This window comes from Magnolia sinica, chromosome 1 (assembly GCF_029962835.1).
Source record: "Magnolia sinica isolate HGM2019 chromosome 1, MsV1, whole genome shotgun sequence".
Taxonomy (NCBI): domain Eukaryota; kingdom Viridiplantae; phylum Streptophyta; class Magnoliopsida; order Magnoliales; family Magnoliaceae; genus Magnolia; species Magnolia sinica.
The window spans coordinates 30,020,051-30,038,598 of NC_080573.1; the positions used below are offsets into that span (position 1 = coordinate 30,020,051).

Below are 18,548 nucleotides of genomic sequence, written 5' to 3' on the forward strand. Positions count from 1 at the left end.
TTGCCAGCACAGAAACCTGTGATCTATAACCCCACACAATCTATTACCCCATTTTCACTTGGGGGAAGAAGGGGTGTGAGTGCCCCTCGATCCCTTTTCTCAGTGCAACTTCAGAGCCCCATGCGGGTATTGATAGGTCCTTTTATGAGTCTGCTACTCAATCAAGACATCAACACCTCATTACTGCTAAATCATTAGAAAGACTCCTTTGATTCAGATCTCTCGGTCTTCTAGTCAGAACCAGTGCCATCACCAATTTTCTGTTGCCTGTCAGTTTGTCACTGACTTGACTTGGATGTAACTAAAGCCATTTCCAGTAATCAAGAAGCCTATTAGACTTTTGGAATACAAATCTGCTTTTTGTCACACTAAGAAACTTGGGATGCTCCTTCTAACTCAAAGAGGGATAGAGGACTAGAGAAATGAGTGGATTGGTGCTGACGAGAAGATTCATCTGATGTGGATTTTATTTAAAGAAGCAAAAGTGGAAGTAGATTTTACTGTCAAATCTCCATCTCTACTCTGTCCAATCAAAACCTTTGCTAGCTAGCTGAAGAACTAGAAAGAGGCATATCAACCACGTCTGATGTAGTTTCTACCCAATTCAGCTGTTGGTGAATGAGGGTATTGTAATGCCCTTCCTACACACTGATGTGCTGGCCCGATACTCCATGTTGTCGTTGACTTTAATTGGCTCAAAATGCAGAAAAATGGAGACTGGAATGGGTCCTATGAAGGAAACCATGCCTTTCACTTTGTGTAGTTTTCCTGTAACTGGAGCATCCAAAGGCCTGTAGATGTAGCTGAGGAACATAGTGATCTTGCCTTGTGCGTGCAGGTTGGGTAAGAATGATTCCGTACTAGGAAAGAAAATTTTGGTTTCTTTGACCCTATCTGCTTAGATGAGTTGGATGCAGATAACGAGTGGCTTGTACAGATGGAAGACTTGGTATTTGTTGTTGGGGACCTGACATGACTGCAAGTTGAAGATGCCGCATATGAATTGATACCTGGAGAAGGTACTTCTACTTTCGCTCGAAAGGGGGGGGGTGGGGGGTAAATAGTAGCAGTCAACCCGTGGAAGAGATTGATGAGATAAAAGAAAGAGGAGATGATAATCGGGCTGAAGATCCACCATTGGATGTTAATGAACTATTAGTACATAAGAAACAAAAGAAGAAGTGTATGTGGAAAAGGAGATGACGACGATGATAACGATGGTGGTGGTGATCAAATGCCACAATGGCAAATAGATCAATGTATATAATAGCAATGTGGCATCTTCCATTTAATATTATTTTGTTAGTGACTTAGGGTATGACTTTGACTTTTAAATTATATTTTCATTTTCTACAATCAATAATAAATAAATAGCTTCTTCATTTTGTTTAGTTACTAAGTGTTAATTGATATTTGTTGACTATATTGTCGAATGTTGATGACTTGATATTTAATTCATTGTTTAATTGGTTTTATTTCTCTCAAATGTATTTTAAACATATAAAATTAGTTATTTATTAACTTAGGAAAGTTCTCCTTACTTTCTTATATATATTTTTTCATATTTTTTCTTATTTTTCTGATTTTTATAAATTTTTCAAAACAAAAAATTATATGCGATACGACAACATTGGTTGGGGGGATGAGTTACCGTCCGGCTAGTGGATAAGTTCCAAACCCTTATTGTGTGTGAAGTGTGTGTGCACGAGATGATCCAACATGATCGGATCCAACCATAGTTCCAACATGGAATATAGGTGGCCAGATTTTTGCACAAGATGATCCACATTGTGGGGCCAATCTTTTTGAATGGATTGGATGTCACGCACACATGATAGGATGAAAATTATCCACTGGTTGGGTGGTAAATTAGCAGTCAACCGGTTGCACATGAGCAACACACACATGTGCATCCACACCCACTCACCACACCGAAACCACACGCACGCATCAGATCATCATGTGCGTGCATCACTGAAAATATGGCTAGATCATTTGAACATGCACAGTGACAGATGATCGAGATGCGCGATCTGGGAAAACTAATAAATGATTTTTTTTTTTAATTATTTTTATTTTTTTATTTTTTGTCTCCTCATCTATGAAAGCAATGTGATTGTTCAGTCATTTCATCAAATCTGGAGAATTTTGGTCATCCTTTCATACTTCTACAGAATACCTTAGCAATTTTCTACCTTAACAGTTGCTTTCTTGAAGAATAAGCTGCCTTAACAGACTGAATTTGGCAGGACGTGTACTTTGATGATGAATCTGCTGAAGTTGTGATATCTTCTCTGCGTCTGGGAGATGACCAGGATAGGTAAACTTGAATTCCCTTACTATCAAGTCTCCCCTTGTCTTTTGGGAGCTGCTATTTACATTACACCCACCTTATTAGGTAAATAATGCACTCATTTTACTTTACACTAGTACAAGCAGGACCGGACTTGGTCTGCAACACCTGTTTTATGCCCCAAGGTCTGTGGGTTCCACCATGTCCACGAGGTCAGAACTATTATTTGGACCATACATACAGAAGATGAGCCCGATTAAAAGCTTATGTGGACCACACCAATGGGAATAATGTTGAATTGCTCCAAAACCACTCAGTTCACACTGTATGGCCTGCTTGAGTTTTGTATCAGGTTGATTTTTGTAACCTCTTCATCCCGGTGAGTTGCACCTAATTAATGGGTTTGATGGAAGATACACACCATGATGGCCCCACACACAAACCCATGGTTGACATCCCATCTCGAATGTTCCATGTGGTGTGGCCCTTCTGAGTTGTGGATCTAGCTGATTTTTTGTATTATCACCTCACATCAAGTAAAGAACCTGATAGAATACTGCATGGTGAGTGGTGTTTTACGTGCTGCGTAAAACAGGGATTGTAGAGGATTCCAGTCCATACAAACATGCTTCTACTGTATTACCAAAAGCAGAAAAAGGAAGGGTGTATATATCAATCATCATGGCATGGGTATCCACTCCCTTTTTCTGTTATTATACATACTGGTCAAGCATGCGCTTCTGGGCTTCTGTAAATGTTGCAGGAGCTCCCTTGAGGGATTACGGGTCCACAACCCACAGCAGATGGAAGGGTCTGGAGCCCCCACCCACCAATAGATCCAGACTGTTTTTCTGCTGTAACCCCCAGTTGCTGGGGGATTCCCCAATAACTCTACCAGATTGGTTGATCCTAACCATTCATTTGGTGGCGTACAAATAGATGGTTAAGCATGTTTAGCAGCCCAGATCACCAAACCAGGCCCCCCATTTTCAGAACCAAATTGGGAGCCCTTATACAAGTTTACATTTGCCGAATGGCAGCACCCAACTGATTGAATCCATGCTCTTAACAGCAGCTCTCTCTTCACAAACTCGAATTGGTTTGCTTTTGAGGATGACAGAGTTGTCAACGAGAGGTCGATTGGCTCGCTTGCTTCACCATCGCCCAGCAAGGAAGAGACTGGTCTGACTGGCAGTGGCAGCGACGATGAGGTCATTGTAGGCGAAGATGATGACTTAGTCGACACTGCAACATCTTCGCAACTGCCTGGTACAGTGACTAATCCAGAGGGTTCTGGAGCCAAAGTCTTCCCAAATGGGCTGATTGAAAAGTCAGAAGAAAATCGACCATCAAGTCCCAACGAAGGCGATAGGCCACCAGAATGGGTTGAGTGGAGAGAGACAAAAGATCCTGGTGATGCATCCAAGGCGGACCCACCTGCAACCATACCAAATGGTGGGATTGAAGTCGAAGCAAAAGATGAGATGCATGGTGGGCTTGACGTGGATTTGGCTGAACCATCCCCATCATCCAGCAATGCAGTAGTAAATGGGGGGATTGCTGGTCCTGAAAACGATAATGGTGAGAACTTGAGTACTGAGCAAGCCAAACCTGGCGACGGGAGTCCAAGGCCCAACGACCTATCTTCTCCAGAAGAGGACACGAAGATTGCTGAAGGCATGACAGAGGGTGTAGCCACAGGACCTGAGGAGCTTCGCAAAGCAGTCGAAAATGAAGCCTGACAACAGCAGGAGCTAGGATCTATGGCTCAACAGAAGTTTCACAACCTCGTCTGAGGGAGACGCATCGAGCGGGCACCTGCCAGTTGGAAGATGGCGTCGGGCCGATCAGCTAGTGCAAGTGTAGAGCTTTTGTAAATCTCTGAAGTGCTTTGGTTTTGGAGGCTGATACATTCTTCCTCCGTCCATGGTCGGCACTGTAAAAAAGTATATATATCGAGTGACCTTGTTCTTAACACGAGGAAGAGTGAAGAGGGCAGGTTCTCGGTTATCCATTTCAGATGGTGATTTAGCTTCTTAGCTCTTTTTTGTTTTTTATTTTTTATTTTTATCTTTATACGTTTCACGTCATCATAAAATTGTTATCCTTTGTGTATTGCAGTCATTGGGGTGTTGGGAAGATTTTGCAAGAGCAAATCGTATTTTCTGTAGGAAGGCATATGGCCTTAAGACCGGATCCCACTGAAGCATGTCCAAAATCCTACTCAAGATCTGAGGACGTGTCAGATCCAGACCAGCCTGTGAGCTAAGCAATTCAGCTGAGGGTAGGCCCACTATTGAAATACCTGTATCACCGATAATTTGAGCAAGGGCCTAGTGGTCTGGGCTGAAACTCATCCCCGGAACCAACCCACGGTCTCCAGGTTGGCTGGACTTGAGCCGGGCAAGGTGGCCATTAGCCACCCTAGTTTATGAGATTCAAGCTGTCCACTGGGCAGGCTGCACTGTGTGGATGCCATAGTATATATATATATAAAGAAAAGAAAAAAAAGGCCTGGTCTACTCACTTTTGGTCCTTAGATAATACAAAGAAATTGATTGAGAAGGTTGACCAGTGGTTCACTTATAGTACCTGTGGGCACCGTAAAAAAAGTCACAATTTGCTCGATTGATGGGCCTGAGTATATCTGCAGAGTGGCCTACCTGATGAGAAGCTTGGATCTTATGCTAGTCGAACATTTGCACATGTGCTCGGTAGATGTGCGTGATCTAAAAGAGTAAGAGCAAAGCTCTTTTGAGAGACGGGAAAATCATTCAAATCTAGATGTTTGATTGCATATGATCATTTGATATATTTAGTGTAGGTACTAGGCTTCCTTAGTCTCTGTGATAGCTTGCCTAATCGAGACCATTTATCAAGTGGAAACATGCTACCATAATCCCCCTAATTGAGCAATTGAGCATGATTTTTCTTGGTCCAACCAATCCACGGCAAAATGTAACATTGGCTTGATTGGCAACATTTTGCCAGAAAATTGGAAATATGGAGTCCGGGCATCGCAGAAACACGTCTAGCTTGAGCCTTAAAAGTCAATGATTGTGGACAAGTGACTCTGGTGATGCAATTGCTACCGTTGATCCAATGGTGTCCAACATGTATAGACATGCTTCCAAAATCACACGGTGAAGGCTTGTAGACATACAATGTTTTGGGCCTTTAACATTACATGCTGGCTATGAACCAAGATGTCGTACAAATCCTCAAGATAGGTTCATCTAATTCTTCCTATCGAGAAGCAATTTACGATGAATGTGAATTGTTGACTATTATATAGAGCTGTACACGAGTCGAGCCAAGCCGAATAGTACTTGGCTCTTAATGCCCGAGTCCTACTGAATCCAATTGTTTAGTTATTAAGGTTTTTTTTTTTTTTTGGTAATGTTTATAGCATCTTCCATCATCATCTGATACATTTTGGCATCATGCATGAATGACGCAGCTATATCAGCCCGAAACAACCTGATACAGGGCGATAGCACTGCTCATCTCGATGTGGTGAATGATACAGTGTGCCATAACCAATTTTTAAACCATGCTTATAACCGTGTATAAGCTTCTGTTCACTAAAGATAGTGACTGTAGCACCTTCCAGTGGAACAATCGCACCTTAAACATCTAAAGTGAAATAATAGATATCCGGATGAGAGGAAATGCCAGTGTCTTAAAATCTGGATGGGAACAGACCAGGCAGACGTTTAGACCAGAAACCACCATTCGTTAAGTGTGGGGCCCATGTCATATGATCCGTTCACCTAAGGCCAGTCATTAGGATGAAGGGGCAGACCAAAAATCACGTTCTTAACAAGGTAGGCCCCCAACTTTGTACAGTGTACATTAATTGTTTGTTTTTCACACAGTGCGGATGAACAAACCCTCAACCTCAAAAATCTCCTCCATAAGGCAGTTTTAACCTATCAATTATAGGCCTAAAGATGGATGGTTAAGAGAGGTGCAACAATTGGTCTGGATTCCAGTGAAGAGGATCCTAACATTGATTGTTGGGATCTTCCAATTTGAAAGGTTGTTGGAGCATTTTCCATCCAGGGTGGGACTCAATTGACCAATGGTTTGGATTATTGAACCACGGGCACCACCAGTTGGAATTCAAAACTAATGTACCGTGAAAAGATGTGGACCACATGTCATAGGATTCTCCATTTCCTCAATCGGCTGCGCATTTTTCATCATCTCCACACCAAATGACAGCAAAGAAATGCTATAGCGGAACAGTACAGCCAGCACTCTACAGAAATCGATTCTACTATATGTTATTTCTCGACAGATAAAAGAGAGAGCTGCTCCTCAAGGGAGCAGTCAACATGACAGGATGAGCGGCAAGAAGATGGTATGAGGATGAGACCTAGGCACCGCTGCTCCATTGGAGAAGGCGACGAGCGGTGGGTGCTTCGATACTCCACTGTATCCTGGAGGATGATGTTCCCTTGTTTGTCAATGCAATGGAATGCACCCACGAAGAAGCGGCCATCATTGACACCAACAAGCATCCTACGGAACAGCAGCTTCCGGACCCGGCTGACATGCGGGGAGCTGTTTGTGTCTGGATGGTCCAACGTCTCCGGCTGATTTGGGTGGTGCTGATTATGAAGTTGAGGAATGGAGGATGATCCTGATAGTTCCTCCATTTATTAGGACACCCTTGGAAGTTGGAACTGAAAAGCCTGCCATTTCAACACATGCACCAAAAAAAAGACCCTTTCTTAGAGTAGATAACTGTGATTGAGAATTCAGAAATCTGATATGATGTTTGTTGAATGACTTGAACCAGACCAATGTAACAAGTAACAACAGGATCCTACCTGCCCTTTCATAGCAAATGAAAAAAAAAAAAACAAGTGGACGATTCATATTGCTTTTTTGGGATTTTTGTCAAGTGTGTGTGTGTGTATATATATATATATATATATATATATATATATATATAAAATAAAAATAAAAATTAAAAAAACACTCCATTTCCCCTTTAATATAACTGGCATAATGTGAAAGAAAAAAGGAGAGGTGAGCTAAATATTTCAAGAAAAAGGTGTTTGGAAGCTTGATTGTGTTGAGTTGACCTAAATAACTTCAATAAAGAAGGGGGGGGAGAGGAACAGAGTGCGAATGATACCATTTCAATCCACAATAAAAATCAGAACCTTTTGCCGTGCCTCAGTGGTAGACTCCCTGGAGTTTCAACATGAGGTCACGGGTTCAAGCATGCCTTGTGGTGCCAGTGCGCGAGAGTGTGTGGGTTGTGAGTGTGGGGTGGGTGGGAGTATGTGTAAAAAAAAAAACATGCAATTCAGGTTTGACCTGAAAAAATCATTACAGAAATTTTAGGGGGGACTAGTCCCTCATTACATATGGAGTAGGGCTAGCCCCACATCAGTCATTTTCTCCTTATAGAATCAAGATATTGCAGTATTTGAGCATCCAAACACCCAGTAAGGATTCAAGGAGGAGCAAAACAAAGTACTGGCAGTTTTGTGATTGCATTCCACAAATATCACTAAATGCATCTTTTTAACCTGTTGGGTCGTAGTGTTCTTACATGTGAAGTGTGAGTACATTCTTGGCACGCTTTAAGCTGGGATGGTGATTTAATTGATCCTTGATATGCTGATATGCACGGACCCTTGGATTTTCACATTGTGCTGGTGGGGCCCACAGTTCTGTGATCTAGACCTCTGGTCTCTTGCATCCCTTCGCAGACAGCTCATGACCCAGAAATCTGCCATGTAAGATCCTAGCCACTTGAATGTGGATCATTGGTGTGTTACTCCTCTACCATATACTTCCAGGTCATGGATTGAAAGGTCAGAATTGTTGGATCGATGACAATTTGAAGGTATGATCCATCTATGGTCAATGATGGAGCTAAACATACCAATGGTCAGGATTAGTAAACAATGGGCTCTACTTGAACATAGTGAAAACAAGGTATGCTGTATATATCCTCTGAGTAGATGACCATTAAGTTCCTCTTTAACTCAATAGAATCTCTACTAATCTTGATTGTATTCGTTTTAATATCAATTTATTAGCTATTGGATGCATTTTCATAGGATCAAGGAACATAGGAGACCAGGAATAATAAAATGCTTGGGCCAGTTAGTACAGTTAATTAAGATACCAGTATGCACAAGTGGGGGCCATGGTGCACCGACCCAAACTGTTGAGATAGTGGGAAACACTGAAGATGGTCCATGGACGAACAAATAATTCCCCAGATTGAAGATCCTAAATTTGGAATATTTGCCTTTTCTTTGTAAAATGTGAACTTTGTTTCTTAACCATCTACTTGTTAGCCACCCATTTAACTATGATTTTACAACATTGGAGAAACCCTTCACAAATCTTGAGGAACCCTCCATCGGAGCCGGGAATGTTTTGAACCGTCTAAATCTCATGGACACAAATCTCGAGGAAAATCCAACACCCCCCCCCCAAAAAAAAAAAAATTTAAATAAATAAATAAATAAAAATTTCTACGCTTTGGTCTCGGATGGGCCTCCACAAGAAACTTCCCCCTCTCGTTTTACTCAGTTCTCCGCTCAGTCTGACCCAATTCCTCTCCGACACATCAATTTTGGACAGATATCATCTCCCCTTTATTTCTTTCTCAGAGGAGTTGACTCTTAAAATCTTGTTCCTCAGTCTCTCGTGTGGACCATGATCTGGTTTTGGCCTCCGATAGGACGCTCCTTGCAGATGCCATGTTGGGGGATGATACGAGGACTTCCCTGAATATGGAGGAGATGATCTTCGATCAACAGTTATGTTCGCCCTCTGTTATTCTGCAAAATCAGTTAGAAGCCCCTGTGGAAACTGTTAAGAAGAAAAGATGGATCAGGGAAGTGGTCTGTCACATTAGAAAGCTTTTGGGGGTGGTCTTCAGTAACAGGGACGATGATTATATCGATCTTTTTCAAGTAGTGGCCGAACAGGGTCTTCGAATTCCTGTATCATCACTCCCCAGGGTCTGCTCTAAGGCTCCAAAAAGAAATAGGGAGCTTCAGAGCTTGAGTATTCCTGAAACAGGTGTTTTAGAATCGATCAATAGATCGGATAGAAAAGGAGGAGGGAGTATAGTGCATCAATGAAGCTTCTATCCTGGAATGTGAGAGGCCTGGGTTGCCCCCAGAAATAGTCAAGCAATTTGTGCTTAAATTGAAGGCTTGGTTGATTGTTCTTCAGGAAACTAAACTCCGAGAGATCGATAGTTCTGTTATTAGATCAATATGGGGAAGGAAGGGCGTCGATTGTGTAGCTTTGGATCCAGTGGGTACAGCTGGAAGTGTTCTTGTTATGTGGGATTCTGGGATCTGGAAAAAGGAAGGAAGGTAGGTGGGTAAGTTCTCGATTAAAATTATTTTCAAAGATGTATCCTCAGATTTTTCCTGGTTATTTTCAGGTATTTATGGCCCCAGTTGTTCGTGTATAAGGAGTGAGTTTTGGAAGGAGTTGTCTGACATTCGCCTTAGATGCGCCCTTCCCTGGTGCATTGGAGGTGACTTCAAAATAGTTCGCTTTGTTTCAGAAAAGGTTACTCAAGGTCAGATTACTACGAGCACGAGCAATTTCTCTAATTGGATTTCCAGTAACAATCTTGTTGATATTCCCTTTAGTAACATCAAATTCTCATGGTCCAATGGTAGATCCCCTCCCTCCTCTCTGCTAGATAGATTCCTAGTCTCCTCTTCCTGGGTTGAGAAGTCTCCCTTTGCTAGGCAGAATGGCTTCCCGAAACCTGTTTCTGACCACTGTCCTATCCTTCTAGAGGTGGAAGAAATAAATTGGGGACCATGACCTTTCCGTTTTGAATCTGCCTGGTTGGAGGTCGAAGGCTTTGGGGATCTAATCCACCAATGGTGGACTTCCTTTCAGGTCATGAGTAGACCAGGTTTTGTGTTCTTTAAGAAACTTCAAATGCTAAAAACTAACCTGAAATGTTGGCATCATGAGGTTTTTGGTGCTAGAAAAAAGCAGATGGACTCCGTTCACAGTATTACGCAGAATCTGGATATCAAGGAAGAGTTAGAGCCTTTGACAGAGGAAGAAAAGAGCCCTAGAGATGAGTGTTCTCTCGACTACAACTCCCAGTTTAAGGAGCAAAAGATCAAATGGCGTCAATGATACCGAGCTTTGTGGCTGAAAGAAGGAGACAAAAATGCAAAATATTTCCATGGGAGAGCTAGTGCTCTCGCCCGGGTGAACGCTCTTTCCTCTCTTTCTGTTGATGGTAAGATTCTGACTGACAAGGATGGTATTACAAATGCTATTGTGGACTTCTATTCATCGCTTTTGGTTGATGAGGACTATGATCGTCCCCTTCCTGATAATTTATCTTTCCTCTCCCTTAAGAGAGAGGAGGCTGATAGTTTGGAAGTCCTTGTAACGAGGGAGGAGGTGAAGGCTTCAGTTTTATTCATCGCTTTTGGTTGATGAGGACTATGATCGTCCCCTTCGTGATAATATATCTTTCCTCTCCCTTAAGAGAGAGGAGGCCAATAGTTTGGAAGTCCTTATAACAAGGGAGGAGGTGAAGGCTTCAGTTCTTTCTCTTAAAAATGAGAAATCTCCGGGACTAGATGGGTTCCCCTTAATTTGTTATCATTGGTCTGATTCGTGAGGAATTATTTTTGTTTATTGAGGACTTCTTTCTTACTGGTTAGTTCTTATTGTGAAAAGCGATGGAGTTGCTTCTCTCAAGGATTTTTGTCCTATCAGTCTGATTTCTAGCCCTAAAGATATTGGCTAAACTCCTCAGTCTGAGACTGCGTAAGGTGATCCCCTCTATCATTTCTAAATTTCAGACTACTTACGTGACTGGTAGACAAATCTTGGATTTTGTTTTAATAGCTAACAAATGCTTAGATTCTTATCATAGATCTAAAAGGCCTAGAGTAATTAGTAAATTAGATATCGAGAAAGCGTATGGTCGGGTCAATTGGGAGTTCCTTGATTATATGATGGATCGGTTGGGATTTGGAGTAAAATGGAGACGATGGATAGTAATGTGTGTTTCCTCTTCTAGATTTTGTCTTAGTTAATGGATCTCCTTTTCACTTTTTCAAATCGTCAAGAGGCCTCCGTCAAGGTGATCCGCTTTCTCCATTTTCATTCATCTTAGGCTCTGAAGCCTTAAGTAGTATTCTGTCTAGAGGCTAGGAGGTGGGTTTGTATCCAAGGCTTTCAGGTGAAAATTTTCCTCTCCCGTATCTGTCATCTTCAATTCGCAGATAATACTCTGCTTTTTTGTGAAGCAGAATACCGTATGATTGATTTTTTTAGTATCGTTATTTGTTGATTTGAGGTAATCTCGGGTCTCAAAGTTAACATTTTGAAAAGTAAGCTTTTTGGGATTAATCTTTCCTAGAGAGGACCTCATCCTTAGCTTCTATCTTTAGGTGCGAAGTGGGCAGCTTTCCTACTAGTTACTTGGGTCTTCCACTTAGTGCGGGCAAACCACACCCCCCCCCCTTCTCTCTCTCTCTCTAAGACCACGTCCGAGGGAAATTGCCATCTTTGGGAGCGAGATTAACTCTAATCAAGGCAAGCTTATTGAATCTCCCAGTTTACTATACGTCTCTTTTCCAGTGCCCCAAGTCAAGCATTTCAAAAATCGATAAACTTTGGAGAGACTTCTTGTGGCAAGGGGGGTAAGTTTCTAGGAAATTTCCCCTTTTGAGTTGGAAGGAGGTGTGTACTCCTTTCAATTTTTATTTTTTTTGGGGGGGGGGGGATTTTTACATAAGTGGATCCAGATAGACTAGTAGCAAAGCCAGTTGGGGAGTCAAATGCCTTGATTTGGTTAATGAAGCTCTCCTAGGCAAATGGGTATGGAGGTTCGCAAATGAGAATGATAATTTGTGGAGATTTATTGTGGCTACCAAGTATGGGATCACCTCCACGGGACGGTGGATTAAAAAGTCCTCCTTTTATCATCTGTCCCCCTTGTTGAAAGGAATTTTGACTGATTCGGTTTACTATAGGGTTAGATTTATGGTGGGCCAAGGGGAAAGAATTAGGTTATGGCTTGACCCTTGGATTGGGGTTCAGCCTTTAATCAATTCCTTCCTGGATTTGGCATCCCTAAGCAGTGATCCTGAGGTGTGCGTGGCTTCCTATTCCTCGCAATCTGGAGATGATACTATCTTGACTCCTTCCTTTAAAAGAAACATGCACGATAGTGAAATTGATTCATTATCAACACTATTGTCTTGCTTGCAGAGCTAGGCCCCTTCGCCTCATCAAGACGTAATTGCGTCAAGATCCTTTATGGTGCGATCTTTCTACAAGGAGTTAGCATCCCAAGACAGTAGTTTGTCATTTAGTCCCACCGGCGAAATTTGGCATTATGGAGCTCCTCCGAAAGTGGTGGCTTTAGGGTGGCTTGTGGCCATAAATAGAGTGTTGACAGTAGACAATCTCTACAAAAGAGGATTAGTTCTGCCCAACATATGCCTTCCATGTCACAACCAAGCGAAGTTGGTAGACCATTTGTTCCTGCACTATTCATTCTCATCGGGAGTTTGGGCAAGGATTCTAAGTTTAGCTTCGGTCTACTAGATTATGCCACGTTCCATCGAAGATTTCTTCAAGTTTTGGTATGCATCAAATGGAGGTTCTCTTGGGAGGAAGAAATGGAGACTCGCGATGCTAGCTGTGGTGTGGTCCATTTGGGGAGAAAGGAAATTGTTTCGGGAATTTGAGTTGTTCAATGTTGCGGGTCCTTAGTAACATTGTTCAGTTGTTCTGGGATTGGGCATCGTAACTTAGCTTCATGGGTTTCAGCCATGGGGTTGCCCCGTTGTTGTATTGTTAGTAGGATAGTCGGGTTTTAGCTTTTTAAGTTTTTTTCGTTTTGTTTTTGTTTCTGTTTGTTTTTTTTTTCTTTAGGTTTTTTTTTCCTTTTAGGTTTTGTTTTTGTGTTCTTTGGTTGTTTGATTTTGTTTTTTTGGTTGTTGCCCAATAAATTTCATCTTTAAAATTTATTTATAAAAAAAAATTAATTTAAAAAAAAAAAAAAACATTGGAGATTTTTGGTGGTTTGGCTCATGGTGAGGACTGTGAGGTTTTGAATAACAGTATCAGTGGGTGGATTGACTGGGCCTAAGAATGATACAATACAGGGCATATTGGAACTGTATTAGTTGGGTTTTCTTTCCTTCTTCTTTGGCACAAAATAATCTTTAAACAATATTCAAAAAATAGGAAAATTTTTTTGAAACAACAGGTTTTTTTTTTAAGTATTCAATGGTGTATATATTCTTTGCCTTATTTATTTATTTATTTTTAGAGAGAATTGAGATTTATCAAAGCATGCCAAAAACCTCAAAAGAATACAACTTAGCTCTTCAACTCAAAAAAATAAATAAATAAAAGAGAGAGAGAGAGAGAGAGAGAGAGAGAGAGGAGAGAATAGTAGGATTAACTGCCTTCACACAAGAAGTTCAAACCAAAATATTAAATTTAATTTCTCTAATAACCTCATCATGCGAGGAACTTCAGCTCCAAGAACAACGCCTATTACGATCCCCTTAAATGGACTTTTAAAAAAAAAACACAGATAATCAATCTCAACATTACTTTCCCTCCCCTCCATTCCAAGCCCACAAAAGATCTAAAATAGACTTCGGCATCACCCAAGCTATATGGAAAACATCCAAAAAGTGGTCCCACAAATTTTGAGCAAATGCAGAGTGAATGAAGAGGTGATCAATCGAGCATCCATAATGCTATTAGTTAGCTTGACCTACTGAAAATCAACCAAATAGGTCTTGATCAAACACAAATCAAGCATCATTTTGGTTGCTTAGGGCCTATTACATTGAATACAACAAAAGAAGATGAAAAAAAAAGTGATGGTCTATTCCTTCTTTCAATATTTTCCACAATAGTCCATTCCGCTTTGATTCATCGAATCTCACTCAAATCTTAGGTATTGATCCTCATAATAGGAATAAATCTAGTCTAAAATTAATTTCTAAGCTTCCTCCAAGGTTGAAATGAAGAAAGGTGTGCGGAAATGCGAGAGATTTTGAAAATAAAAATTTCAAAATGGGGCTTTCATGGCCGTATCATCACATATCAGCCGTAGAGCCCTGAATTGGTGCCAAACCAGCCTATTTTTTTCTTAGTGGACCAGTTCAACCCTGTATCGAATAACAAGAGTGGCCAATACATTGTAACCCATACTCAATGCGTCATAATATCGGAGGTTTGTATAATCGTATCACTTAACCATGTACCACACTCGATCAACCTAAAAGCCCAAAAGGTACCGTACAAACAAAAGCATTATATAATAACTCAAAAAGATAAAAGAAATAGTTAATTACCCCCACAAACAAAACTCTGTATAACATAGAGTACATGGCATTCCACATGACACAGAGGTACTTGATGCTAGAATGGATTCAAATGACCTACTTCAATATCGTCTAAAACAGCACTGCATCTTACAAAACATCGATAGCAATCAAGCAAAAGCCAAACAGGAACTGCAATGTTCCAAACCAAACACAACATCTCCAATATCTTACCTAAGCTGTCCAATTGAACTGCTCAAATCAAGTAACTTAAAACAGGGTGTTTTAATGTTTATCTGAAGCCAACATTTCAGTAAATAAGTATTAAGGTATTATACAATGCTAGGGCAAACAAAACAGGTTTTCACCTGGTCCCAGCAGTGGGACGAATTTTTATGGGCCACTCTGAAATATTTTCCAGTGACTGATTTAACTGTCTGATCAGATGCCTCCTCTTTGATGGTTTACACAGTTCAATGGGAAATCACCTGATTGAATAGCTAAATTTGTGGGGGGCATGGTCTCAGTCAGAGACCTCACCCATAGCATATGAATGGTCTGGCCTACCAAAAAATGCAGTTCATCTGTGTGCCCTGCCATTAATGGACCATCTCCAAAGTTCACCCACACTAGAAAACCTCACACCTAGCATATTTAGATTTCTTATCTCATTGAATGTGGGCTGTTGACTGAGCCATAAGGGTGCAACTTGACTTGACCCAATCTAACTTCCAACCAGAATCTAACCTGGATTCCTCTATACTCAATCCAACCGGACCCCATCTGACCCAAATAGACACCTGACCCAACCCAACCCAAATTCGCCCAACCCGAACCGATTTCAAGTTGGATTGGCATTTTCCAATACGAACCCGACCCAAGGACCTTGACAAACCTGACCCGAACTCAGGCTGGGTCAATTGGGTTCGGGTTGACCCGACCCAAGTTGCAGCCCTACTGAGCATCATTTTTTCCTTTTTTACCAGGGGACCATGCACAATGGGGCCCACTAGATGAACGGTCTGGATTGAAAGATGGGCCCGCCCATTCAGTTGCTTGGCTGAATACAGATCACTGGCTTGTCCAGCAGGGCATAGAAAAATACTTCATTTCCCAAACGCAAGCAACGAAATCAATTCGGCAAATATCAGGATAACCATTAGAAAGAGAACAGAGAGAGAGAGAGAGAGGCTTGGTAGCCCCAAACGCAGCCACACGTGCTAACCAGGCACATGTGTAAGGCATCCAATGACGTGTGTATTGTACCACATGCCGATGATCCATCCCCACACGATGCACGGCTCAGATGTCCTACACATATGCCAGGCTGACACGTGTGCATCAGGGTGGAGTGGAGCGTATAGGGTAGCAAAACTATAAAAATAAATAAAATCTTGATAGCACGGAATACAGAAAAAAAAAAAAAAGAAGCAAGAAATTCGAATCAAATCAAGAGAAATCTTCAAAAGAGAAATCTTCAAAGAGAAACCTGCAGAGATCGTAGAAGAGAGATCTTGATGATGAAGAACGATTCGAAAGAGATTCAAGATCAACAGAGATTGCCGTGGCTGTCTAGAGAGAGAGAGAGAGAACTAGCTTTGGATTACAGAACCCCAATTTTCTCTTATATTCCAAGGAAAGCAGTGAGAGTGGGGCACTCTCTCCAAGAGTGGGGGGTTTTCGGGAGCTTTACTCGGGCGCGAGATGACAACTGGAAATACGGTTTTAACCTCGCGTAGCGCGCGTAGATACCTACCGTGGTAAGGCGGAAGCCGATTGGTCTTTACTCTTGCCTCCTGTCATCTTATTTCATAGCATGATCCCCCACAATGAAAGAGGTCCACAATTAAAAAACGGTTATCAAGCGTATGTAATGAAAAGTAAATGCCATCATTGTTGTGTGTGTTTAAAGGTTTACTAGGTGCACAGATTGCCAAATAACCATGCGAGTGGCTATTAGACCGTGCTTTGTGGGCCGTACTCATGCCGTTCATCTATTTTTTTTCATATCATTTTAAGGCATGGGCCTAAAAATGAGGAAGATACAAATCTCAAGTGGACCACACCACAAGAAAGAGTAGTGATTGAATGCTCATCATTAAAAACTTCTTAGGCTCAAAGTAATGTTTATTTTTCATTCAAACTATTGATTAGGTAACACATACTTGGATGAAGGGAAACCACAAATAACATCTTTGCTCCATTACTTTTGTGGCCCTAGGAAGTTTTGAATGGTGGTTGTTCAATCACCACTATTTTTTGTGGTGTGGTCCATATGAGATTTAGATCTACCTCATCTTTTGTCTCATACCTTAAAATGATTTGTAAAAAAATGGTTGGATGATCTAAATGAAACCGATTGTATCCTCTACCTGCAACAAGCATAAAAATTTTGCTTTCTTGCATCATCCATATAATCATTGATATTGTCAGCACTATGCATTAAAAGTGGTGTGTGATGATGCCGCCCAATCAGGTTACATCGAGCAGGATTTTTATGCTTGTTTCAAACAAAGGATTTAAATTCAAATGAAACATATACATTATGGTAGGGCCTATGGAGCATAGTCTAGTAGCTACTGGTTACAAGCAATATTTATCCATATATTATTGTGTGGCCCATTGCTTAAAATATAAAAATAAAAATTTACAGACTAGATTGCCTCTCCACATTAAAAAAAATAAAAAAATCATAAAATGATTAAAATATACATTTAATATATTCTTTTTTCTTAAAAAATATCAAATAAATAAAATAATGTACTTTCTTTTTCTCATCTTTTCCTTCTTTTTTTTTCTAAAAAACTAGATAAAAATAAATCAGAAATTAACTAATAAACAGAAGAAAAAAAAAACATTCATAATCTTCTTTAAAAAAGAAAAAAATGAAAGTAAAAATAAAATTTTCAAATAAATACAACAACTTTTTTTCTTCATTTTCTTCCTTCTCTCTTTTTTTATGATAAATAAATAAATTAATAAATAGGAAAAATCATTCTTAATCTTCTAAAAAAAGGTGAAAATTAGAAGAAAAGGCAAATAAAAATATAAAATAAATAAAATAAATTTCCTTTTCTTTTCCTTCTTTCTCTTTTTATTTTCTAAAAAAAATTCAAAAAATTAACTAATAAATGAAAAACACTTTTAATGTTATAAAATAAAAAAGAAAAAGAAATTTAAGAAAAAAATGTATCAACTATAATGAACTAATAATAGTTGTTGTTGATACATTGCAGAGGTTGTTGTTGGTACATTACAGGAGTTGTTGTTTATATATTTTTTTCTCATTTTTTATATAACAAGATTAAAAATAATTTTTTATATATTAAGAATTTTTATATTTATTTGTCATTTTTTAAAAAGATGAAAAATAAAAAGAATAAAATTGAGGAGAAGAAGTACGTTGTTTTATTTATTTAATATTTTTATTTTCATTCTCTTTTTTTATTTAAGAAGATTAATAAAAAAATTTTCTATTTATTAGCTAATTTTTTGATTATTTATTATTTTTGAGAAAAATTTGGAAAAATAAAAGGAAGAAAATGATAAATTATTTTATTTATTTGATGTTTTTATTTTCATTCTCTTTTTTTTTTCTTTTTTTTAGAAGATTAAGAATGTTTTTTTGCTTATTAGTTAATTTTTTTATTTATTTATCTTTTTGCAAAAAATGAAGGGGAAAAAAAAGGTAAAACAAAAAGAAAATGATAAATTATTTTATTTATTTGATATTTTTATTTTCATTCTCTTTTTATTTTCTATTTTAAAGAAGATTAAAAATATTTTTCCATTTATTAATTAAATTTCTAATTTATTTGTCATTTAATATTCTTTTTTTATATGTAGGGGCATTTTCATCTATAGCTTTTTTTTTAAGCTGTTAAAAATTTTAAAAAATTAAGTTGCTAAATAACCTAATT

At 39.5% G+C, this 18,548-nt stretch overlaps 2 protein-coding genes across 9 annotated transcripts in view; one reads left to right on the forward strand and one right to left on the reverse strand.

Annotated features, from left to right (window-relative positions):
• Positions 1-4,417, forward strand: part of LOC131243790 (uncharacterized) — an 82,602-nt gene extending 78,185 nt beyond the window's left edge. For 2 of the 4 annotated variants that reach the window (XM_058243374.1, XM_058243388.1), the window contains 2 exons: positions 2,250-2,320; positions 3,366-4,417. In XM_058243374.1, coding sequence (XP_058099357.1) covers positions 2,250-2,320; positions 3,366-4,035 — 741 coding nt within the window. In that variant the 3' untranslated portion in view covers positions 4,036-4,417. The remainder of the gene's footprint in view (positions 1-2,249; positions 2,321-3,365) is intronic. The other 2 variants (XM_058243397.1, XM_058243382.1) reach the window with 1 other exon arrangement.
• Positions 4,418-6,445: 2,028 nt separating this feature from the next.
• On the reverse strand, positions 6,446-16,494 carry LOC131243828 (uncharacterized). Of its 5 annotated transcripts, none has more exons than XM_058243442.1 (2): positions 16,385-16,494; positions 6,446-6,993 (listed from the first exon to the last, which is right to left on the reverse strand). In XM_058243442.1, the coding sequence occupies exon 2, from the start codon at positions 6,955-6,957 to the stop codon at positions 6,583-6,585; it is 375 nt and encodes a 124-aa protein (XP_058099425.1). In that variant the 5' UTR covers positions 6,958-6,993; positions 16,385-16,494; the 3' UTR covers positions 6,446-6,582. The 5 variants fall into 5 exon arrangements, 4 of the variants coding, with proteins under 4 accessions (XP_058099425.1, XP_058099434.1, XP_058099409.1 ...); XM_058243451.1 differs by lacking the exon at positions 16,385-16,494 and adding an exon at positions 16,226-16,374; XM_058243426.1 differs by lacking the exon at positions 16,385-16,494 and adding an exon at positions 16,118-16,362.
• Positions 16,495-18,548: the final 2,054 nt, after the last annotated feature.

Coding starts and splice junctions, on each gene's coding strand:
- LOC131243828 (XM_058243442.1), bottom strand. CDS start 6,957: ATGGAGGAACTATCAGGATCATCCTCCATTCCTCAACTTCATAATCAG.